Below are 25,425 nucleotides of genomic sequence, written 5' to 3'. Positions count from 1 at the left end.
CTTTCGTAAAAAAACGAAAAGTCCATCCATTCACTCTGTTGTTCAATCTCTCTTGTACAAACCCAAACACTTGTACCTTAGATCCTCCAAGACTCTCCGGTAACCCTAAATAAGATCTCATTCCTCCTATATTCTGAATTCCCAAGATATCTCTCAATTCTTGTTGACAAGATTCTTCAATCTTATGTCCGAATTGAATTGAAGATTTCTGGAAATTAATTTGTTGCCCTGAGACCGTCTCATATTCCTTAAGAATCCTAAGAATAGTTTGACATTCTTCCTTTTTTGCCTTACAAAAGAAAAGACTATCATCTGCAAACAATAAATGAGAAACTGCTGGGCAAGCTCTCGCTACCTTTAGTCCCGTTAACTGTTTCAGACGTTCCGCCTTTTTTATGTTTGCAATTAGTGCCTCCGTGCACATAATAAAAAGGTAAGGAGATAAAGGGTCCCCTTGACGTAATCCCCGTTGGGGAATTATCAATCCTCGTGGCTGTCCATTAATAAGAACCCTGTATTGAACCGAAGATATACATTCTCTCATTAATTTAATCCAATGCGGATCAAAACCCATTTTGTGAAGAAGAGCCTCAATAAAATCCCATTCTATCCGATCATAAGCCTTGCTCATATCCGTTTTTATCGCCATAAATTTGTTCTGACAAGATTTATTAGTCCTTAGTCTATGAAACATTTCCTGGGCTATAAGAATATTATCCGAAATTAATCTTCCTGCCACAAAAGCCGATTGAGTTTCCGATATTAGCCGTGGGAGACAAATTTTCAGCCGTTGACACAAAACTTTCGATATGATCTTGTAACCAACATTACATAAACTTATCGGCCTCAATTCCGTCATTCTTGTAGGTCTTTCCGTCTTTGGGATCATATGGAATATTCTTTAGATATATGAGAGAATATAGTATATATGGTAAAGATTTAAGTTTCAAAATAGGTATTAACGTGTATTTAATTTTTGTTCAAAAATAAATTTTTTAAAAATCTAAATAAGGGAATGGCATAGTATTGTAAATAACTCTAAAATCAAGAGTATAATCCTAGTAGAGATTCTGTTTTAATAGTATAGATTTGTTTCTTACGTTTCGCACTTACATTAATTATCAAAACGGTTAGTTACCTAGGTTTCCTTAATGAACTAAAAATATCAAATTTGATTGCCATTAATATGTAATAAGAATTATTGTTTCATAATACAATATTAGTTAACTATTTAATTATTTTTTCTTTATTTACAAAAGTACATAAATCATAAAAAGGAAACAATTTAATTTTATTATTTTGAATATTCTCCCAAATAACATAAATAAAAAAGGAAATATTTTAAAACTTAAAAAATATATAGACTTATATATATATATATATATATAACATAACATAACTTCGCAAAACAAAATAAAAAATCAGTCATTCTTTTTATGAGATAATAACATATTATTATGGATATATTTTTGATCAAATGACTGAAAAAAAAAGTTTTAAACAACATAGATTGGTCATCGAATATCATATTTTTTTAGAAACTTTAACTATACAGATAATTTAATGAAATTAAAGTTATACTAAACTACAATTACTGACAATTTTTATATCTTTTTTAATAAATATTTAATTATTTGGCTGACAAAAAATTATTACTTATATTTTTAATTTAAATTTATTTTTACAAAACTCATAAATATAAAAGAATAAATATTTATAAGATATAAAACATAGATAATATATATACTAATTTATTTCTCTTTTTCTTTATATTTTTCCAAGAAATTTATCTATATTTTAAAAATTTACAAGTTATGTTTATTAATACAACACAGATTCAATATTTTTGTTTACTACATTTTCCCAAACAATGTTATCAAATTGTTTTACAAAATATTAAAAAATATATAATAGGTTAAACAGAACTAACTGAATTTAGGAAAACAATAATCTAATTTTAACCTAGTTAAAACAAAAACAACAAAAAAAAATCATTGTTCAATTTAAAAGAATAGATAAAACTCAATATACCAAAGACAACTAATGCAAAATATTATACTTGAAAGCATATATCTAATTAAGATGAAAACATAATGATACTTAATACATTTCTATTTATTTATCATACATAAAATTACAAAATGACTTATAACTTACAAATAAACGAAAAAATATTTATCCATTAGTATAAGTTAATTATTTTGTAAATGTTTATATCCGTGTATAAGCACGGGAGGACCAGCTAGTATGAAATGAAAAGGATTAACATAAACTTCATTAAAAGTCATGAACACTTCATTAAATTTGTTAGAGTCTAACGTTGGTCATCTTCTGATCTGATTACTATTTGCTATATATGAACTTATTTTGATGGTAAGGTTTTTTAGAATGTAAAGATTCCCGTGTCATGAGTATAACAAATGTTAAACTGTCAGATATATGAAACTTCCAATCTACATTTGGTTAGATACAATCGTTCGATTGTAAAGTCCTGATGTGGAAAGAAGAAGCGGAAAGGAGAAGATCATGAAGTTAAAAATCACGTAACAACAAAATTTTCAAACGAATTAACAGATACCCATTAGACATTAATTGTTCGATATGCAGAGTGGGAATATTCAGTTTGGCATGATGCATACAATGGTGGTGATACGACTATTTAACAAAAAAATGGCCAACAATTTACACTCATCTAAAGCTTAAGAAATATATGTATAATAGATGGTTTGGCATAGTTTTCACAATATAGTTGATCTGGTTGGATTTAGGAAAACAAAAATGGAGGTATTCATATGTGCTCGTAATCAACATCTGCGTCTATCTCCACTCCATTCAAAACTTGAAGTTCTCATCTTGGCAATGTAGTGTATACTCCAACACTCAACAGTGTAAGATTTTGGAACAGATAGTCCAAAAGTGATTACAGTGACGCTTGATGTTTGGCACAATTTTGATGAAACTAAACGAATTTGAGAGGCTAAGAAAATGTTTCTATACTTTCACCATATTCTTTGTTTCTACCAAAACTGTAGATTTATTATGGTAAAAATGCTAAAAAATCGAGAATTATTTTTTACTGGTTGTTATATTTTAGTTTTATTTTCCAGATCATCTCAAATCTTTAAATGTGAGTAAATGTCGGATTGATGTTCATTCTGGAAACAAGAGGAATGAATAGGAAAAGAACGTAGAGGAATAGAATTGATTGCAAGAATGAAAACGAATGGTTGTTCCATCCCATATTTCACAAAGAATTAATTTGTTAGGGAATGAAAAGGAAAAATTATTCTTTATGAATGGTGATATTTTTTAGGAACGTTAGAGAATGCATTATTCCTCACCATTTCCTGGTCACCATTCATACTCTAAGTTTGATATAAACGAGGAAAAAAAAGTTTGATATATAAAAAAAAACATAGGATCAAGCACAAGAAAAATAATTATAAAGGATTTTAATAAGCGTATTGTTTGCCACTAGGAAATCAAACAAAGACGCGAGTTTTTAGTCAAAATAGGAACTCCTTTTTCTAGTTGTGATGTGATATTCTAGTCAAAATAGGAACTCCTTTTCCTAGTTGTGATGTGATCCATTTTTTCACTTAATATAAAACGAACAAGGATTGATCACTTTGCCTTCTCGATACAATTAATTGACTCTCTTTCTCTCCATATCTCTCTCATAAGCTGCAACAGAATGTTGAAAACAGAAAAGACATGCGTTGTTTCAGATTCTACCATTACCAAGTTTGGAGTTCGTCCTCCTTCTACCTATTCCATGAAGATCCAAAGCCTCTCTCAACTCAAAACTCTCTTCTCTGGTACTGACGGATACAAGTCCCGTACCTTCTCTTCCGGCAAATACAACTGGTAATTTAATTTAGTCTTGTAATTTGATAATATAATACAAATATATTCTTAGAAAAGTGAACTAAAATTTTCATACTTGTTGTGATATCAGGAGATTGGTTATATATCCGAACGGAAACGAGAAAGACAACGGGACAGGGTTTATTTCAATGTATGTTGAATTAGATAGCAAAAGCCTCTCGTCCAATGTTTTGGCGTATCTCACCTTCTTCATCTTCAACAAGAAAGAAAATAAATACTTTACTATTCAAGGTTCTTACCTCCATACCCCCATTCTATCTCTTTGTATATAAATACAAAAGTTTGTATGTTGATTGATGATATTTATGTAACATATCCAGATGTTGAAGGAAAGCAGTTCAATGCATTAAGATTGGTGCATGGGTTTCCGCAAGTACTTCCCCTTGATACATTCAATGATCCTAAAAACGGTTATGTCTACGATGGAGATCAATGTGAGTTTGGTGTTGATGTGATGGTTCCACTTACCAATTGGGAAGTTGTCTCATTTACTCAGAAACCCACCAATAAAAAGTTCTCTTGGACGCTCAACAAATTCTCTAAGTTGAAAGAACATTGCTACGTATCAAGCAAGTTCTTAATAGAAGGAAGGAATTGGTGAGTAATTAATGATCAGAAGTTTTTTTATTTAACACATTGCTATATGCTTTAACAATTTGTAATGTTTTTTTTTGTACAGGGTGCTTAAGTTGTATCCTAAAGGCAACAACACTACATGTTCTAGATGGTTGTCCCTCTTTCTCCATTTAGCCGATAGTGAAACTAAAACAATGACGACAGGTGAGGAGATTTACACGCAGTGCGATATGCGAATTCTCGACCCGTTTGGATCCCACCACGTGACATTGAAGCGTAAGTCATAACGTTGTTTTAGTTACCAGTTAATGAGACTATATGCTATGTGATATATATTCATTAGAGATTACATTTTTGTATATTGCAGTTAACCAGTGGCACAAGAACACCTCAGGTTGGGGATGGTCTGAATTTGTGTCTTTAGCTAAACTTGAAGAGGCTTACTTGGACAAACAAGGCTATCTGAAAGTGGAGATCGAATTTGAAGTTGTTTCTACCATCACATACTCTCCATGAAGATCTAAACACACACACACACCATTTAGCTCATTCATTAAATCAGTAATTCAACTTATTTTATGTTTTGTTTATTGGGATTCTTATCTTGATTATTCGGAAGAAATATTTGACTGTTGCTATTTAGCTTTTGGCTTTTTATTTATTTTTTAATATCATCAAAAAGCGTCTTGTTTTATTGAGTGAATTCGGTTGCATTACTTTGTTCATGTTTCGGTTTACTATGGTCATTGATTTTTTATTATGGTTTGTTCAAAATCAGAACCGGTTCAATCAACGACAGCTGAACAAATTAAAACAAAAAAAAAAATCACAATTTATATACACTTATATATATTTCTTTCTCCCCTTGCTTCACTATTTTCTCACTTCCTTAAAGTTTCTCTCCCAAGAAACTGTAAGCTCCAAAAATCTCCAAAACAATGGCGGTTCCGGTTGTTGATCTCCCGAACAACTCTGATTCATCATCCGATGAAGACTTCAGCGACTCCGAAGTATCTTATGACGAATCCATGGAAGACGAACCGTCGGAGTCGGAAATCACCACTGCAAAAGGTACTCTTATCACTCTCCCTCGTTTTCTAATCCTCTCTGATTTCGTCTGCCGATAACAGAAACAGAGACGAAACGTAGCGAAGAGGAGGAGGAGGAGGAGGAGTTTTGGATCCGTTATCCTTATTTGAAGAGTTTTCTGAGCACAAGCGTTGCTCAAGGTTTGATTCCAGAGTACTATGTTTATGAGAGAGCCAAGCTTATCGGAGAAGAGAAGGCCAAGGAGCTGAATGAAAGAGGCGAGGCTTTGTTTCTCAAGGAACTTGAAGCGTGCAAGGACAAGTGTGAGCTCGTTGCGTCTGCCATCCTCGCTATGAAGTCCGTTAAATGATTTTCTTGGAAACTTTTGTTTATGATGATAGTAGCGTCTTGGATTGCTTTTGTTCTATGATGAAATCGTTTTCGTTTTGTGTTCAAACTCCATTAATGTAGCTTTCTAGTAGTATCATTTAGCAAAAGAAAAATGAAGAGAGAATCAAACTCCATTAATTTAGCAAAAGAAAAAAAACAAAGTTAGCAAAAACAGAGGAAGTTGTTTTCACTTTTTGTGTTCAGAGGTTACGAGCCATCATCTTGAGGGAGAGAAGCTGTTCATAGGAGAAGACGCAAACACCTTGCTTGTAGAGCACGTTTCGTGACCCCGGAGAGTTGGCAAGCACCTGGAGAAGCTGTTGTCTCGTCAGAGAGTTGAGGAGACTGGTGGTTTCTTCTCTGGGTTTGGTAGGGTAGACGGAATCGAGAGGCATCCAACGGAGAGAAGCGATCTGAGAGTGGAGGAAGGTGATGTACTTGTGCGTTTCCTCGAGAGTCGCAGCCAAACTCATCTTCTTCTCCCACGGCATGATTTTCTCTAACGATCTGATTCTGTCTGACACCTTCCTTGTACCCTGAACATTCTGACACGCCGGAGCTTTAGATTTAGAAGAGATAGAGAAGGTGTTGTTGACTCGCGAGCGGACGTGACGCTGTCTAGCCACCGGGAGAGGAGGAGGAGCGAGAGAGAGACACGGCGGCGGCGACCTCGCGTCTTCCACGGATTTGAGATCTGGCAAATAGAGAAACGGAACGTCATGGGAGAAGAGGTTTTCGAACCGAGTCGACTCGGTGAGGTAGTCGCGAGTGACGAGCGAGAGAGACGAGTCTGTGAACATCGGTTCTGCGCAGTGTTGTTGTTGTTTCTGGAGCTGGAGATACTCTTGGTGCGCGTCGGAGAAGGTGATCAAGCCGCCGTGAGGAGCGAAATCGGAGTGAGGAAAGGGAGGTAAGGATTCGAGAGGAGCAATGTCGTAAGGATAATACTCCTCCATGGGAGCGTACGCTTGTGGAAGCGGCGGTAACTCAGGGAGCGAGTCGAACTCATAACAGGACTCCATTTTCAGAGAGAACGAAAAGGAAGATGACAACGTTGCTTGCTTCTGGTGATTGGGTGGAATATATTATTATACAGGAAAAGGGGATACTGACACGTGGAGTTTATTGATTGGGTGGAGGGAGAGAAGGCGGCGACACGAGGAACGATGACGATTCTGTTATACGAACGAACCTCTTGTCGACTGTTTGTTTATTTCTCTCTCTAGCCCAGGCAGTTTCATGGTTTGTACTGATTCAATCTGGACCGTTGGATTATCTCACCGGTCAGATGAGACAGGATATTTTGTTGGGTAGTAAAACCATTTTCTGATATATACGGAGTTTGTTTGCTGCAATTGGGGCGTATCTTCTTTCCACGTGTCCGTCTACAAGCGTGACTGCCAAACTCTCTTTTCATCACTCTACTCGTGTGATAAGAGGAGGAGCAACGAAATTGATCCATATACCATATCTATAAATAAATTCCCAAAAATAGAGTTACATATCCCGAAAAGGGAACCTACTTAACAAAAGAGAAGGTTACCTTATGGAATGATTGTTTCTTGTTAACCACTGTTATGGTATATATCTCTATCTACTGAACAGTGGTCTACATCGAGCACTGCCAAATCATCTTGAGGGAATTTCTTTAATTGAACGTTGAAGAACCTTCAATGAGAGGATGGATGCCCTTACTCATCTTCTGAATCTGATCACTATCAGCTATGTTTGAACTTTTTTGCATGGTAAAACTTTCTTGACTTTAACAAATTTTTTTTTTTACTTTAACAAATGTTATACTTTGGAATGTTATGTAAACTTCCAATCTGGCTTCTGATTATAAAATAATAAAGTTTCTTAAATCCATTTTTGGTTTTAGCCAGGGCCGGTCCTGGGCTAAAGCAGATAAACCCCATGTTTTAAACGTCAAATTATATTATATATTTTTAGAACAAAAACATTTTTTAAGTTAGTTGTAGTGTAGTGGTCGACACTGCTAACCAAAAGGGTGGGGTTCGAAACTCAACTTCGTTTTTTAGGTGGAATATTTTTATAGTTGGATTGGGTTTTAGGCGCCAAAAACCAACGGACCGGGCCTGGTTCTAGCTACAGTCGTTCGTATTTATCGGGGTTAAGTTGGGAACTTGGGAAAGTTTGTCGAACTTGAGGAATAAGGAGGATGTTCTCTTCAATTCTTCACAATTTTGTAGAGTTTGTTGCGCACAAACCCACTCATGCACGGATGCACCCAACTACGAATTCACTTGTTATAAAGAGAAAGAGCAGATTCTGGGCCTGAACTAATAACATTTAACATGTTGGGTCCCAGGCCAGAGTAAAGTATGGGCTTACAGAACCTTTTGTTTAATAAACAACAAATTTTGTGAAATCATTCATGTATAAGAAAACGAGGTGGTGTTTTGGATAGGAAACAGTGTGAAGACTGTAGGAAGCACACACAGAAAGGTCGAAGCGATCCATTGTAAAACGTTCGTATTGACATTTCACAATTGAAAACAAATGTATTCTCTAAATCAATGTTATCATATTGGAAAAGAGAATGCAAAACCTTTGACAAGAAAAGTATAAAGAAGTATCAGACCTTCGTTGAACAAAAAAAAGTATCAGACCTTCAGTTCAAAAAAGAAGTATCATACTTTTTTTAAGAAATAAGTAAAAGACAAATAGAATCCCTTTGTTACTAATTAGCGTTAAATATTGTGCGCATTTGTACTATATATAGGTTGGTAAGAAAGTATGTTTTAAACTTTATGCAATTATGTTAGCAATGATCCTCCGTACGTTTCAGTAATAAACATGAAACAAAAAGCTGGAATCCCTCCAAAACAATTTCAAGCAAAAAGTAGGAGATGAAATGACATGACCCCATATGGTCCAAATCTCCAAAAATACCCCATGGACCGATGTGGCCACATAGCCGCAACGATATTTAGCTGTCAATGCAACGATTCTACCAGTTTAACTTGACCGTAAAATTTGTGAGTTTCGTAAAGATAAACACAGACCATCCAATCTATCTCATGAGTCATGATTGTCCTCTACTAATCAACATTTTAGATACGTTAGATGGCTAATACTATTGGGCCCTAGGATGGGTCAGAACCGCTACTATTTGTAAATACCTTATCATAATATCATGTGAGGAGTAAAAGCATCAGAGTGAGCTCACGTGATCCCCGTTCCATGGCTTTTTTGTCCACCACGTTAGGGAGCTTTGGTGCATGAGCAGTTGAACACCTCACCACACACAGTCACACTTTTGTTTATTTTTCTTTTCTGTTAAAAACACATCACACTTTATCTCTTCTGTTATAGCAGTGACCCCTTTATTAAACAACTATATTTTCTTTTTTTTTGAAAAAAGGGTAACAACTATATTTTCTTATTATTTTCTAAATTGTATTTCTACTGCTTTTTATGCCATCTAATATATCATTTGTATTTTCACAATTGGTATTATTTATTTTTTGTATGTCAACAATTGATATTATTTTTATGTGTATGATATATGATATTTACATAGTTTAAAGTTGCATGTTACAATCATCAAGAAGAAAATAGATATTCCGGATTATGTATCTTTGAAAAAATTTCATATATTAAGTTGTATCCTTTTCTTATATACTCCATATATAATAGATTCGTGATTTATATAGAACTTTATTTCAAGGCATTGAATAGTCTTATATCTTATAGATAAGGCTTAAGTGTTAAAAGCGTCTATGCCGACCAAATCTCTTTGTTAGTGGACTATCTTTCGTTAAAAGTGTTAAAAAATAGTAATCTTGCATGAAAACATCTTTTTTCTTGTACTTGTTGAAACCGTAGATTTAAAACTATTTTGTCATACTGAAACAATATTTTTGCTGTATCAGTAAAAAATAATAGTATTTACATGATTTAATCTAATTCCCTAAAATGTAATAACATTTACAAGGTTAAGGTTCGTAACTTCTTGGTTACAAAGTCAGAATCCGTTTTATTTTAACGACTCGTACTAGTTAAGATTGGTCTAGCGTTCACGAGATGCAATTATCCAAAATAATATAGTAATCGTAATTAGAGAGGTAATCAAAGCAGCATGATGAGAAAAAGAGAGGAACATGGCCTAGAAAGCTTCACCCATTTGGCTTATACTAGTCATAATTACCTGGAAAATAAATGATTAATTACTGATTGATCAGCTGATCAAAAGGGTAAATGCGTTGTCATAGACTCATAGTCCTTACCAACAAAGTAACAATATATCTACTACATGAAAAACTACTTTATATTATTGTAACAAAATATCACCTCTTATTAATTGTTTTTTAGCAAGAATGTCACGGATAATAGGTCTCTCCCCTCTCTCTCTTCTAATTTGTTTCTTTGCATATTAATATCACACACAATATACAGTAAAGAGTAGAGTGACGTTTGTTTGGACACGCCTTTGTTGCTTGGTCCCTTTATCTTTCGCTAAAATTTCCATCTCTCCCATGAACCTTCAAAAACACAAAACCCACCACTAGTTAGTTTGTTGGTGGTGCTTCACCAATTGACTTGACAGACATAAAAGAAGAGAAAGTCTTTACTTACAGATCTGACAATCAGAAAACCAACAAAAGTTTCTTTGCTTCTTTGCTCTTTGTCTTCTTCCTCTTCTCAGCATAAATCCACATCTTCTCCCTCTCTTTTACCACAATCTCTTTTTCTCTTTTCCTTTTGGGCAAAAATCAAGAAACAGAGAGAGAGAGAGAGAATCTTGTTATCTAGGTGGGTTCTTGTTTTTGGGTGTTACCTTACTTTCTCTCTCTCTGTTTTTTAGCAATGGAATCTTGCTCTGTTCTTGAAGTAGACATCAACGGAGAAGAAACTATCTTTCTCAATAAGGTAATAACTCCTACTCTCTCTATAACAGACTCTACACACAATATAGGCTGAAAAATCCAAACTTTAACCATTTCTCAATGTTTAATTTCATTTTTCCTTATCTGTGCCATTCCAAATTTCTACATAGCTATTTGTTTTCGTGCGTTGAATGTTAATTTTGTAGAAATGAAGTTCATTTGAGTTCTAATTTCTGCATCAAAAACTGTAAAAAAATATATATATTTTATTTTATGTGATTTGTTTTTGATTATATGATAATATTATGTCTCACGTATGGTCTGTGACTCCGCCACATTCAGCATTTAATGTTGTTCTGGCACTAAATTACCTTAAAATGAGGGCACAAAAGCTTACTTTCACTTCTTGTTAAAACCAATAACTTATTCAGAACCTGTAACTGATTGTGTCTTGTAAGAGTGAAGAAGCAGATGTCTCAATCACCATTTATTGCATGTTTTGTTCTATACCTTTCCTTTGACCTTCTCTGCAAACAAACAAAATCTTGCCCATTAATAGGAAAGATAACTCTTTAATAAGGAGAGGTTAAGAAGTTGCTCTCTCCTTTGCAATTTGCTTGGACACTATTCACTTCCCTTTTGTTCTCACTTATAGCTGTGACACAGAGACCATTGTGTAGTTAGATATTTAATTTCCTTTATGTCTTTGTAATAAGTGTTCATCATTGTTTTGCCTTTATTCCTTCACAAAAACGGTAACATGGCATTAAAGTTTAAACCTTTTTTCATGTGGGACTTTCAAGATTCACTTAATGCAATCATAATGGCTTTTTGATTTCAGCAAATCATATGCAAGTATTCTGGAACATTGAAGAAACTGCTTGGGAAGTCTACTTGTTCTTCCAGTGGTAATCTCAAGGTGATTTTTAATGACTTCCCTGGTGGAGGTGAGAGTTTCGAGCTTTTGTCAAGATTCTGCTACAACAACTGTGAATGGACTGTGATGCCTTCGAACGTAGTCTTCTTGCATTGTGCTGCTAAGTTCATGGAAGTCACTAAAGTCTTGGCACAAACTGAGAAGTGTATGGAGGAGATTCGGTACTGGGCATGGCCAGAGGTTCTTCTTAGTTTGAAACAGTGCCAAGAACTTGAAACATCCTCTGAGGCTGAGTCTTTAGCCGTTAAGTTGATGGATGCGCTGGTGGAGAAACTGTGTTTAGCCATTGAAGCGAGTCCCTCTAGCGCTGCTTGCTCGCCTTCGCCGGATAGCAGCTTGTTTCGGTTCTCTTGTGACAGTAAAAGCACAGAGAGTTTCAAGAACAGCTCTTCGAGGATAACATGGTGGTTCGATGAGGTTCTTGTTCTAAGTCCTGGCTTGGTTAAAACGTTCTTGAAGCTGATGGTGTTGAGGAAGTTCGATAATGTTACCATCACTAGGTTCTTGTTCTATTACCAGAAGGTTAAGTTCTGTTCTGCGTCATCAAACGAGAAAAGAGAGATTCTTGAAACGACCGTTGATACTCTCTACGTGTTGGACCGAAGCTGTGTTCCTTACAAGAGTCTTTTCGGTGTTTTGAGGCTGGCTCTTGGGTTAAACATAAACAAAAGTGTTATGAACAAGCTGGAGGTTATGATTGGTCAGCAACTGGAACAAGCAACACTCGACAACCTCCTTGTTCCATCTCCATCGAAGTCTAGTCACTTGTACTATGTGAATCTTGTTCTTAGATTCGCAAAAGCTTTCCTTGACGGAGGGAAAAGAGGATCATCACAGATGAAGAAAGTGGCGAGGTTGATTGATCAGTACGTAGCTGAAGTAGCACCTGATCCTTGCTTGAAGCCTTCAAAGTTTCTGTCACTCCTCACACTCGTTCCTGACTCAGCAAGAGAGTCTCATGAAGATATCTACCGTGCTATTGACATGTATCTTGAGGTAACGTTTCAAGATTCATCTTAAACTTTAAAATGTAAAAAGAAAGTCTTACAAAAACTTCTTTCGCTTGTTCAGGCACATGCAGGATTAACCAATGGTGAAAGACTCAACTTGATAAGAGCTTTGAGTTACGAGAAGCTTTCAGTCCAATCAAGAGCACATATGTCGCGTAACACAAAGTTTCAGGAGATTGAGACATTAGATGATGAGCAGCAACAAGAACAGAAGCAGCTCGTACTCAGAGTGGAGAAGGTAGAGACTTCAGGAGAGAATGAGAAGTTGAAAGAGCATATAGAAGGGATTCAGTGGAGGGTGATGGAGTTGGAGAGAGCGTGTTTGAAAATGCAGACTCAGATGGAAGTTATCAAGAAGAGAACCAAGAGCACTAGCAGAGGAAGCAACAGATCTCTTCCTAAGCTCTGTTCTTGATTAGTGTTGAGAACTGAAGCTGTAGCGTTTAGCTTTACTACAATGATATTTGTATATATAGAGTGATAAAAGAGAGATCATAAGAAGTCGAATTGTAATCACAGTTTGTTTCTTATTTTTTCAAAGTATTTTACTGTATCTTTTTTTTTTTGCTTGCATTCACAAAGTTGTAAGAAAAAGTTAATATAAGTTCATTGTAATGAATTGTAATGAGGAGAGATCTTTATGTTCTTGATGATACAAACTTTAATCTTATGAGTTGTCTTGTGAGATTCATTTCGTGTAAAGAGATGCCAAGAAGCATGCAGAATGTGGACAAGAATCAAGAACTGTGATTATATATTGTTCTTTCTTAAACGTCATTCTTTTGTAGTTTCAAGACTCTGAAAAGAAAAATAAACAGATCTTTTGGACGAAATAAAAACTTGATTTTAACAGTTGAGACCAAGGAGAGTCCTTGCCGTTACGTGTAAAACTCTTCACGACAAGAAGAATGCTTCATATTCAAGTAATGAACTGAATTTACTCAAAATACTAGGTCATGCACGGATATAAATATTATACATTACAATAATTTATTAATATTTTATTTTTAATTATTCTATTATTTATATTGTAATCAATATCAATGGTTTTAAATAACATTATGTTATTTTAATTAAACGTATAATTTTGGATATATAATATCTCAAATGTTTGAATATTATTTGGATATATAGATAGCATTTAATTTTTTTGATTCAATCATAATATTTTTGTTTTACAATTTAAAATTTTGATTAATTTTGTTATTTTGATGTAGTTTGATTCTTGTCTTAGATTTGTAAACAAAATTTAGTAAGATTACATATAATTTAATATATGCTATTTTGAGAATTAAATAGTAAAAGTAAACTAAAGTGATGATGATTAAAAATTACATAAATAAATATAATAATGATAGTCCTTTGAAACTTTATGCATATATATATATAAGTTATGCAAAATACTTAATTGTAATAGTTGGTTAATATATTTATAAGATTATTTGAAAATTTCATATTTATTTGTAATATGTTGAGCCGTTCTATAATTTATATGTATACAAATATTACTGTAAGTAAAAATATATTATTTTTAATTTAATGTTTGACTTTGAATAAAAAATTGAATTGGTCTAGTTACTCATTTTGTGGGTTGTGTTACATATATTCTGTCAAATTAAAGTATAACTATTTATATTCATTGTATTAGTTATTGGTTGTTCATCTTAGATGAGTAAATAGTAGTATATGTTAATTTGGAAAACAAAAAAATAAAATAAAGTGATGATAGGTACAAAGTTACATAAAAACGTAACAATAAATTTTAAAAGGGAAGATTATTTATTTACTTTAAAATTTTCTAAACTTTCCTTTTCATGAAATCACATTATATATATAAAAATATATTCGTCTTGAAATTTATTAATATTTTATTTATAATATATGTTATTTGAAAACTATAAAAGGAAACTTAAATAAGAAAATAAAATATTAAATTAAATTTTATTCATTAAAGATATCTTAATTTATGTTATTTACATTATTTTGTAATAATTTGAGAAATAAATTGATTTAAATAAAATTCTTAATACTTATAAAATATATATTATGTTGTTTAAGATTATATTTTAAAAGGAAATATTATTTCTTTACTTTAAAATCAGATTATTTTGTGAACTTTCTTTATTATGAATTATACTATATATATAAAAGATATTTTCGTTTTTAAATTTATAAATTTATTTATTATATTGGTTATTTTATAAAATAAAGCAAAAGTAAACCTAAATAAAAAAAGAATAAATAGAATAAATATTTAATAATGATAATTAGATATATTTGATTCATTAAGAGTATCATCGTAATCAACTACCATGAGAGTTAACGTGAACGCGACACGTAGGAAATTGACTTCTCAAATAATATTATAAAAATTATTTTGTAATAATTTGAGAAATAAATTGATTTAAATAAAATTCTTAATACTTTTAAAATATATATTATGTTGTTTAAGGTTATCTTTTAAAAGGGAAGATTATTTCTTTACTTTAAAATCAGATTATTTTGTAACTTTCCTTATTATGAATAACACTATATATATAAAAGATATTTTTGTTTCTAAATTTATAAATTTATATATTTTCTTTATTATTTTGGTTATTTTATAAAATAAAGAAAAAGTAAACCTAAATAAAAAAAGAATAAATAGAATAAATATTTAATAATGATAGTTAGATATATTCATTAAGGGTATTATCGTAACCAACTACTATGATAGTTAACATGAACACGACGTAAGAAACTGACTTCTCAAATAATATTATAGAGATATATGAATAAAAAAATTAACTTTATGCTTTCAATATCTATGCGGATGAGTAGACCTACGAATAAGGACGTTCTGGAAACTCACAAAGAAAAAAATGGTGAATTAAGCAAAAAGAAAAATAACTTGGACAAAAAAACCGAAATAACTTGGACAAAAAGAACAAAGTGACTTAGACAAATCTTTTTTATCAATAACCTCAGACCAATCAATCGAATATTAATAGTACATAATCGATCGAACACTATTTGAAAACAGCTCTTTCGTTCAGAAACAAATGACCACAATGAAGAAAACAGTTGTGATAGATGTTCCATATCAATTAGCCATAAACTTTGTATTTGTGGATGGAATCCCCAAAAAGGGTTAAACTGGTAGTTCATGATCTTTGAAAAGTATCAAATAAATGCCTATTTGAATCAGGGTTTTGTGCAAACAGATTCACTGACCCGTAAAAAGTGTGACTAACCCTTGGGAATGCAAAGGATATCTACTCTTCCTTCCACACAATGCAATATTTTAATTATGTAGTAAAATTGTTACTCAAAGTAATTTCGGATAAAATTCTAATGAAATTTCAGTTTCATCGCCATTGTTAATTAACATCAAACTAAAACTGAAAAGCATTGTAAAAGAGAGCTAACAAGATAGGTAAATGAGACGCAGGAAAACACCAAGCAGAGATGAGAGTCATGAGACTCTCGGCCCTGGTTTTGTGCTCAGGATGATTCAGCTGCAAGTTGAGTCACACCATGTTTCAGCAACAGCTTGGTGAGCGAGTCAGGAGAGTGAACATGGTACTTAACACTCCCTGATGGAGTCAAAAACACGTCAGCAAGCTCAAGCTTCTCGGACGTCGAGCTCGTGCTGTCCATAGTCTTTCTCAGAACCTTCAATGCAAGCTGACTACCGCCTCTTCTCTAGATGCATCAGACATGATACCAGAAATGGCGCAGGCGACATGGTCATCAATCTTGTACATTTTCTCGAATAAGATACCAATGGCGGAACCAGCGTTACCAATGACCTCCATGGCGTACTCGACGTGGTAGAGACGGTCTTCAGGGGAGAAGATTGTGGTGCGGCTATCATATCTCCGAGACATGTTTGAAGAGGAGCTACACTCAATACAAGAAAATGATCTTTGGGAAAGAATGCAACTAGGCAACAAAAGGAAGCATTGGAACAAGTGGAGCCGAAATATGGCAAGAATCGGCCGATCAGAACATAGTGATCGACCAATCTCGTTTAGAAAATGAAGAATGTCCAATCCATGGCTGAGATCGGTTGATCCATGTCACTCGGGTCCACTAATTATTGACGTATTTTTTGACCTGTTTTTAGACCCATATACAAAATAACTCGTGTATTAGGTTTTTTTTAGATCATCTTCTGTTTTCACTTTGTTCGTGAGAGTCTTAGGCAGCCACCTTTGAGATTTTGCAACTCTAGGAAAAAAATTTCTTCCTATACTCAATTTGGATAAGATTTCGTATTCCATTGGATAAGGTTTAGGGCATCCTCATACGAGATTTCATGATATTGTTATCCAATAGTTTACAGCCTCGTGTTCCTTGCTCTCTACGTGTAATTTTTGCTCTCGCATTACTATTGTGAACTCTACATACAGTTGCATTTAGTTAATCGAGTTAAAACCTAAGTGATAAATGGATGCTTAGGATTTAATAAGATCATTGTTACTTCATGGTTTCTGCGTGACAGTTAAAAGAGAGAAAAAGAGTGTGAGTTGTCCTCTCATTTCATTCTTCCTAGCGGATCAGAGTACAAATCACTGTATAATATGGAGATATGAGACAGATTTATTTCTCTCATATACGATAAGCGTACGTACTAACTACTGACTAAGAAACATTTTTAAGTGTCTTGTGTTACCGGGTTGATGATACTAGCTATTGAGATGTTTGAGATCAGTGTGTTGGGTTTAGAAAAGACATAGGTTTACTTTCAATTTTAGGTTTGCCACGACTATTCGGCTTAAACCACCCCTTGCAATTTCGACTTGGTTCTACTTTCTATTTTGAAGTATGCGATAAGTTCTTGGCGTAAATAACTTGCTTTGATTGTAGAGCCATCATCAGTTCGGGGATACCTATAAGACATTAAACCAAAGTTTTAATCTATACTATTAAAAGAGAAACATTCTGAAAAAATCTACTTATGTAAAGTTGTTAGACCCTTTCATTAGACTTAAATTTTTTTATTCTTACCTTTATTATCTCTAACTATACAATATTATTATTAATCTATAAGATCCTCCTAAGATTTTGTTATTAATTTGCTTTAATAATTACAACATATATAAACGTAATAAAATAGTAACTAACAACTAATCATAAACGGTTCGTAGACGGTTCATAGACGGTTCATATTTATTAGCAATTTTTGAATAACTTCAAATTTTATTTATAATCCAACGGGTCAATTTTTTTTAAACAACTTCAAATTTTATTTATAATCCAAGAAAACCCGCGCTTTTGAAGCGCGGGTCAAAATCTAGTTTGGTATTAAATCCCGACAAGTTCTCGACCATGATTTCCCACAGCTTTATTCGTTGGAAACGGTCGGTTGGAATCCGTCGGTGTTACCGAGAAACTATCCAAGGATTTTCTTTTCCGACGAGATTGTCCTGCCAAAACAATTTCCTCTCGCATGTTTTCTTGTAATGGGAGGAGGTGATGGCAGTGGGTCTTGGCTTGTGCAGAGCTTCACTTTGTATTTGTTATGTGTTTCTAGTGTAAAAGGCACCTTTTTTTTATAGCGAGTGAGAGAAGAAAACCCTAGAATCTCTTCTTTTTGGAATTTTGCAGATAGGCTGCGCCGGGGGATGTTACAGAGAATGTCAGAGGGTGTTATTGGTTGGTATATTTAGATGGATTTTAAAATACAAATAAAATATAGTATTATTGGTTATATAATTTCAAAATCCATATTCAGTTCATTAGTATTGGTTCTTAGATTTTTAAATATATATTCAAATTCTTGTTATTGGTTTTATGATTTAAAAAAAGATTTTAAAATCATGTGTTATTCAATAATAATGATTTGCTTAAGGTTTGATTTAAAATTAGATTGAGTGGATTTATTAGTGTTTTTAAGTTAAAAATACAAAGGAGAAAATATTGAGTTAAATTTTATATTTTGATAGCTTTGTATTATTGATTTTCCCAGTATCCTTTTTGCTCCAGGTCATACGTATTGAACATGTTCCTCTATTTATTTAACAAAGATATGAGATGCTTGTATACATGAACTAAAAGATGTATACATGCAAAAAGGAAACACATAAAAAAAGAGAAAATTAAACATAAACATATTTGACGTAAAACCACCACTATGTACATTATACATTTTTGCTTGATCCCTTTGAAAGTTTTCTATTTTTAAATTTTTAAATTTTCCGATTATCCAATTTGTACAATTCTCTAACTAATATTTTTCACTATCTATTGTATGTGTCCATCATAATTTGTATATAATCTCTACTACATATTAAGAAAAATTACACAAGGACAAACACGTATAACTCCAAACTAAAAACAAGAAAAAAATCACAACAAAAACCACACGAACGTGGAATAGGCATATGTTTAATGGAGTCCTCAAGAAAATAAAACTTTGATAGCTCTACTATTAGATTGTGTTGTTGCAGCTGTGCGTGATAGCAATGGCCTATTCAGCAAATTTACAGTGGAGAAAAGAATCATAGCTACTCTCAATCAAACAAATAGGAGCTCCAAAACATTTAACCACTACACAAACAGAATGAAGTTTTGAATAATTTAAATACAATGTACAATTTCCTAACTATTCCACTTTCTATTGTATGTGTATATCATAATTTATATATAACTAGGTAACCGGTCCGCACCCTGTGCGGGCATAAGAACATGACCGGCCCGCACCCTGTGTTCTCTCTCGGTCCGTACCTCACGAAAGGGAACACAGTAACGTTAGTATGAAGAGGCAAATATTGTGTGTATGTATAATTGCAATGTCACAAAATATTTTGTGTGTTTACAAAGATACTTTCATTCAAAAAATTGAATAAATAGTATATAGTTTTAGAAGTAACTGATTTTGTATTATCATTAATTAGAATTGTATTGTATATGTTTCGTAATTCTTTATTTTAGGTGAATAATATTATTTTTCCATAAATAATAAACAAAAATTTATGTAGACATAATAAAAGAAAATATAATAAAAATCAAAATATTATCCATAAATAATATAAATTACGAAGTACATTTCTCGATAAAGAAAGCAAATTCAATTAGAAACTTGCAAAAAACTAAATAAATTTTGTAAGCAATTTGACGGGTTAATATTATTTGATAGATTTATAAATTTCTAAATTTTATTGAACCTGAAATAATATTAAATTGACATACCGTCATCGGTCTCCTAACTCATCACAACCCATCTAGCAAATATAAAAAATAAATAATCGCAACAGTTTATTTATTTTAAAATTTGTATTTGAAAAAAAAAGTAGATTAAAATTACGTACCGTGACTACGAAATATTCTGAAAAACTTGTTTGTAGACAACATTCAATATTTTTGTCTGCGGCTTCCCTTCTTTACCAGTTATTAGGATTTTTAATCCAGATCTTGACTTAACTCTTGAAAGTGCAACTTTGCCTTGCATTTTGTAAGCATTTTATAAATTATTTTAAAATTATGATAAATTTATTCTTTAAACAACGATAAATAATTTAAAAATAATATTAATAAACATTTTTGGATTTTGTAATACTTAAAATAGTTATTATATAATTATATTCGAACACAATTCATCAAGTTGAGTATAAAACTATTATAATTATCTTATATAAAATTTCGTTCATTGTATTTTATAGTTTATAAATATTAAAAGTAATAAACAAAACATTAATAATCTTTCTATAATTTCGAAAATTAGTTTCCATAAATTGTTATTTGTAATATTCGTTAGATTATATGACAAGTGATGTTAAATGATTTTAAACTTATCTTAAATTTTTAAATCTAAATTAAATAGATAAAAATTAAAAACAATCGACCAATCAAATTATAACAATTTCTTGAAACTTCACCTATGAACCCCAATCTGCGATAGATCAGTCCACGAGATTCACAAAAAAAAATCTAAATCCCTTACAGGTTGGGTTACTTAAACGTAGATTTGTCAATTTGACATATATGCACCATGTTGGTAAGTTGACCACGATTATTGGTGGAACTAATATCCGGTCTAATAAAAAAAGGTAGCTGGTTCGATTATTAATTTTTTAGATTTTTTGACTGCTTTGAAAATAACCTCATGAATTAAATAAAAAATGCATAATGCTAGCTTACTTATGAGATAGTATATTCAACAAAAAAATGATATAAGATAGTATTACTAAATGATACTATGTAATACTTTCCCCGGACTATATTCAACAAAAAAAGAGAAAGTACTAAAGAACCTCTTCAATAACTGCTTTAACTTGGTGAAGCTTCTCAGCATGTTCAAGGTCTTCTGGATCACTATCACTCTCACGACCTAGTCTACATATAAAAAAAGGAAGACCATATTGTTGTTACCAGTATTCAACACATGGAAAGGATAGATCAGACATGCTTTTTGGAGACAAGACACAAAGGGTTGAGTTCATGGTTCTACCTTGTACGGGGAACTAACATTCTTGTTGCATCTAATAGGTCTTGCAACTGGACTGCACTTTTTAGTTTTGTCTACAAAAAGAAAAAAAAATATAAAATGAATCAAGGCTCTGATAAAAGATGGATGACAGAAAAGCTGGAGCCTCTCGCACCTCAGCTCTTGGCTTTCCACCATTGTACTTTAGCATCAGGTTTAACAGTTTCTCCTCTGTAACATTTAGTTTCACCTTTTGTTTTGGAGTTCGATCGCCACTGTCATGTAATAACAAAATTTTAACAGATAGAAGTATAGAGGAGATAAAGGTGATTTATATGCTAAGAAAACATACTGTCGAATAACAGCAATGACACAACGTAGCTATTCTGAGTTCCCATTCCCTTGGCGGGTTAGTCCTTTATTAGGTTGTACATGTTTATTGAACTTCCAAGGCAAAGTAGGTGGCAGAGTCGATGAAAGATGAGGAGCCTTTGCGTCTAAACACATTTTTCTTAGCATACAAGCAGCATCATCGTAATACCTTAATAGTATGAGAGGAAGATTTGTGAATAATACTTTAAAGAATGAAAAGATAATGTTTGTATTTTAAGATCTTGGGTGTCTCCTATATATATACAGTCGATTTATTTCTCATATTAATGACGCACAATATTTTGCACAATAAATAATGAAATCGTTTAAAGAAAGATATTAAATGTGTATTGTCAAAAAATGATTTGCATATGATATGATTTTAACTTGCGCAAGTAATCCATATTAGAAAGGTAAGTTATTAAAAACAAACAACCTAATTAGTTGGGGTGGGCACTTTACCCGATATCCGAAGTGGCACCCGAATCCGATCCGAAAATGCATGTCAAGTTTTTTATTTAAAAAATTAACAAAAAGTTACATCCAATTTTTTTTAAAAAATAACTAAATTATTGCCTTTTTAGTTTTAAATTTTTATGTCCAAATCTATTAACCATTCAATCTATTAAAAATAAAAAATTAGTTAACTAAAAGTTATATTTTTAAATATAAGAAACTTGAGAAATAAAAATTTTAATTTTTTTTTTCGAAATCTAAATATCCGAACCCGATCTGAAATAACCGAATCCGAACTAAAAATACCCGAACCCGACCCGAAGTACAGAAATACCCGAACGGGTTCTACACATCTATACCGAAATAATTCAAAATACCCGATCTGAACCCGAACGGGTACCCGAACGCTCACCCCTACTAATTAGAAATATTAAAATATTTTTAACCAAATGTAATTAATATGATATCAACATGCGCAAATTTACTGTTTGAATAATAAGGAAAGTTTTTAATATTTGTATTAGTTATAAATCTTGCCCAAGGCTAAACTAAATCGATAATTATTATCCCCTAGCTATATACAAGCTTAACGAAATCGACAATAGTTTTGGGCTTGTCTACATAAGTGATTGATTAAAATAAATAAAAAATAAAATTCAAAAAAATCGACCAATAGAATTATAATAATTTTTCTGAGAAGTTCTATATTAATGTCATGTCAGCAAAAATTACTAAAGTTACTTCTCTTTTAATGTATAGGAGGATCTCTATTACATATTAAGAAAAAAATACACAAGTACAAACACGTACAACTCCAAACTAAAAGCATGGAAGAATCACAACAAAAACCACAAGAACACGTAAAAAGTTCATGTGTTCAATGGAGTCCTCGAGAAAATAAAACTTTGATAAATCTACTCTTAGATTGTGTTGTTGCAGCTGTGTGTGATAGCAATGGTCCATTCAGAAAATTCAAAGTGGAGAGAAGAATCATAGCTACTCTCAATCAAACACGTGGGAGCTCCAAAAAATTTAAACACTACACAAACATAATGAAGATTTTGAATAATTTATATACATTGTACCATTTCCTAACTAGTATTTTCCACTTTCGTATGTGTCCATCATAATTTTTATATAATCTCTATTACATATTAAGAAAAATTACATAAGTGCAAACACTTCAAAATCCAAACTAAAAGCATAATAAAAAGTACATTTTGCATTTTTTTATATTTTTATTTTGTTACAAATTTGAACTTATTGTATATCCATTTGACCGATTTATAATAATCAACTTATTTTGATTTTGAAATATGTATCTTTGATTCTGAAATTTACTTGTTTGATTTTAAAATAAATGAATTTATCAAAAATTTCTAAATCCAAGATGTATTTCTTAATCACTAAAATACTAGAACCTCGAGGGATAAAGTTTTGTGCTTTGAGTTTGGTTGAGTGTACAATACTATGAACTTAGTTAGATTGAATGTAGAATTATAGCAAACTTACTAAAATATTACAACTTTATACAATACTTTTAAAGTTACTAGAATTGCAAGCAGCCAGCAAACTTTACGAAATTTATACAATCTCCACTAACATAAGCAAATTTAATACAATACAATATCTACTACAAAAGGCAAATTTAATTAATACAATACTACATATAAGATTTTTTCAAACGAGGATAGGCAAAAATTTTGGCCAACAAACATGAGTCTCTTGCCCAACAACATTAGATCATCTTTATCCCTGTCTCTTAGATAGGTTTCTTTAGTGTAATTGGGCTTTAAAAAAAAAGAAAAAATGTAATAACCACAGGAGACGTCTCTTGATTAAGCACTGGAAGAGACGTCTCTTCTCTTCCTCTCTTCCTCTCTCTCTCTTCCACTCTGTCTCTCTACACTCCCTGTCTCCTTCCATTGTTAAGGTTTCGTTTGTTCAAAGTTTTATCCTTTTCATCTCAATTCTTCTCTGTAATCATGTAACAATCAGAGGAAATGGATTCCAATTTATGGATTAATTGTCTTTTTTTTTTGTCTGCGAGGATGGTATCGCTAAGCTGGAAGCACCACACGCTAATTCAGGCTTTGTCATTTGCTTTCAACTTACTTCAGTTAGCCTCCTTCTCTAGCTGAATCTGAGTTTTTATTGTGTACTTGGTTAGTTGATGCTGGGTTGTGTATGAGTAGTGACTAGTCGCAATAGTTGCAGTAAAGATTCAATTTTTGTGTATGCACACAAGAGTTTCTCATGAGTAGTTGATTATTTGAGAGACAGATGCAAGATGCAATTTTTGTTGTTTGTACTTTGTAGTTGTACATATATCTAGTTACAAGAATACTGGTAGTTATCTTTTATGAGACCCTTCATCATTCAGCCGTTTTTAAGCAAAATCTTATTCTCAGCGTTTTGTATAGATTCAAGGTGTTTTGGTGACAAAGTGACAAGAATTTGAGATGGGTTCTGAGAATTTTTTCAAGGCAATAATTGGTTCAAAGAAAGGGAAACAAACAAAGGTACGTTTCACATTTGGTGTGATCATCAATGCAGATGAAGTTCTGTTTTATACTAGTGTTGACTTGGCCTTCCTTATGACAGGGACTTTCTACTGCTATAAAGTCAAAAACTTCCAAGAAGAAGGGTACTCATGCTTCATCACTAGTTGTTTGTAGCGAGGATTGGGCTGCAACTAGAATCCAGACTGTTTTTTTCTTGGTTTTATTTTTCTTGGTGCCTGTAGTAAGGTGCTTACATCACGGAAGTGGCCTTCCATTGAGCTTTCTCGAACCGTTATTTTTTATGATGCTTGAGATGTGGTTTCTTGCAGGTACGTGTCTCTGTGATAAGTAAAAGGCGTTGTCTTTTAAGTCTCAAGGCTTAGTTTTGTTTTCATGAACTTGCAGGTGAAGGATCTTAGCTTGTTGATATGATGAGAGAAAATATATATGAAGCAAAGTGTCTGTCATCCGATACCTCAAGAGTAACTCGTCCTTCTTAACCTTTGTGAGTGTGGATACTCTTTACAGATTTAGCCTTGAGTAGATTTCTTTTTAGCTGCCTTTTGTAAATAGATACTTCTTGTTGAAATGCATATTTGATTATCTGTGTGTTTACATATATAATAACAAACTTGTGTTGAGAATGTTTTATAATTTTTTTTTTAAAACCATAATTAAGAGACTTGCAATAAACCACCTAAATGTTCAAATCTCTTTCTAAGTCTCTTAAGTCACTTTTACACTTTAAAAACTATTAAAAATTAATTAAAAGACCCTTTAAGGGGTTTAGGGATAATGATGCTCTTAGTTACCTTTTTTTCTTGGTCCGTCCCTGTTTTTCGAAGAAGAAACACTTGATTTTGTATCAGTAGAATTATAAAGAGTCTTTTCATAGAAGAATAATATTTTCATTTTGCTCAAATTTTGTTTGTTCTCTCTCACAAAATGTAGCTCCGGACAACATTTTGCAATTTCCTAGAGTGAATGTTACATCAGGATTATC

General features: G+C 32.5%; 4 protein-coding genes and 1 long non-coding RNA gene across 7 annotated transcripts; 4 read left to right on the top strand and 1 right to left on the bottom strand.

The window, feature by feature from the left end:
* The first annotated feature begins 1,401 nt into the window (after nucleotides 1-1,401).
* LOC106349893 lies at nucleotides 1,402-5,950 on the top strand. Its single transcript, XM_048779272.1, has 6 exons — nucleotides 1,402-3,867; nucleotides 3,959-4,119; nucleotides 4,209-4,485; nucleotides 4,568-4,740; nucleotides 4,832-5,535; nucleotides 5,595-5,950. Exons 1-5 carry the CDS (start codon nucleotides 3,695-3,697, stop codon nucleotides 4,978-4,980), a joined length of 933 nt encoding a protein of 310 aa, XP_048635229.1. The 5' UTR covers nucleotides 1,402-3,694; the 3' UTR covers nucleotides 4,981-5,535; nucleotides 5,595-5,950.
* Nucleotides 5,403-5,863, top strand: LOC106351419. The gene is made up of 2 exons (XM_022717320.2): nucleotides 5,403-5,535; nucleotides 5,595-5,863. Exons 1-2 carry the CDS (start codon nucleotides 5,403-5,405, stop codon nucleotides 5,861-5,863), a joined length of 402 nt encoding a protein of 133 aa, XP_022573041.2.
* A 46-nt stretch (nucleotides 5,951-5,996) lies between the features above and the next one.
* Nucleotides 5,997-7,567, bottom strand: LOC106449525 (transcription factor bHLH117-like). The gene has a single exon (XM_022720340.2). It carries the CDS (start codon nucleotides 6,903-6,905, stop codon nucleotides 6,084-6,086), a length of 822 nt encoding a protein of 273 aa, XP_022576061.2. The 5' UTR covers nucleotides 6,906-7,567; the 3' UTR covers nucleotides 5,997-6,083.
* Nucleotides 7,568-10,271: 2,704 nt separating this feature from the next.
* Nucleotides 10,272-13,325, top strand: LOC125608783 (BTB/POZ domain-containing protein At3g22104-like). 2 transcript variants are annotated; one of them, XM_048779270.1, is made up of 3 exons: nucleotides 10,272-10,776; nucleotides 11,575-12,666; nucleotides 12,742-13,325. In XM_048779270.1, exons 1-3 carry the CDS (start codon nucleotides 10,714-10,716, stop codon nucleotides 13,093-13,095), a joined length of 1,509 nt encoding a protein of 502 aa, XP_048635227.1. In that variant the 5' UTR covers nucleotides 10,272-10,713; the 3' UTR covers nucleotides 13,096-13,325. The 2 variants fall into 2 exon arrangements, with proteins under 2 accessions (XP_048635227.1, XP_048635228.1); XM_048779271.1 differs by lacking the exon at nucleotides 10,272-10,776 and adding an exon at nucleotides 10,898-11,488.
* Nucleotides 13,326-23,668: 10,343 nt separating this feature from the next.
* Nucleotides 23,669-25,025, top strand: LOC106445976. Of its 2 annotated transcripts, none has more exons than XR_001288627.3 (4): nucleotides 23,669-24,037; nucleotides 24,342-24,440; nucleotides 24,523-24,751; nucleotides 24,828-25,025. It is a non-coding gene; the product is annotated as an uncharacterized LOC106445976 (long non-coding RNA). The 2 variants fall into 2 exon arrangements; XR_002664573.2 differs by having other exon boundaries at nucleotides 23,749-24,037; nucleotides 24,330-24,440.
* Nucleotides 25,026-25,425: the final 400 nt, after the last annotated feature.

The sequence above is a fragment of the Brassica napus genome, chromosome A5 (assembly GCF_020379485.1).
Source record: "Brassica napus cultivar Da-Ae chromosome A5, Da-Ae, whole genome shotgun sequence".
NCBI classification, from domain to species: Eukaryota; Viridiplantae; Streptophyta; class Magnoliopsida; order Brassicales; family Brassicaceae; genus Brassica; species Brassica napus.
The sequence above is the reverse complement of the archived record's forward strand: the minus strand, read 5'-3'. Positions and strand labels throughout refer to the sequence as shown.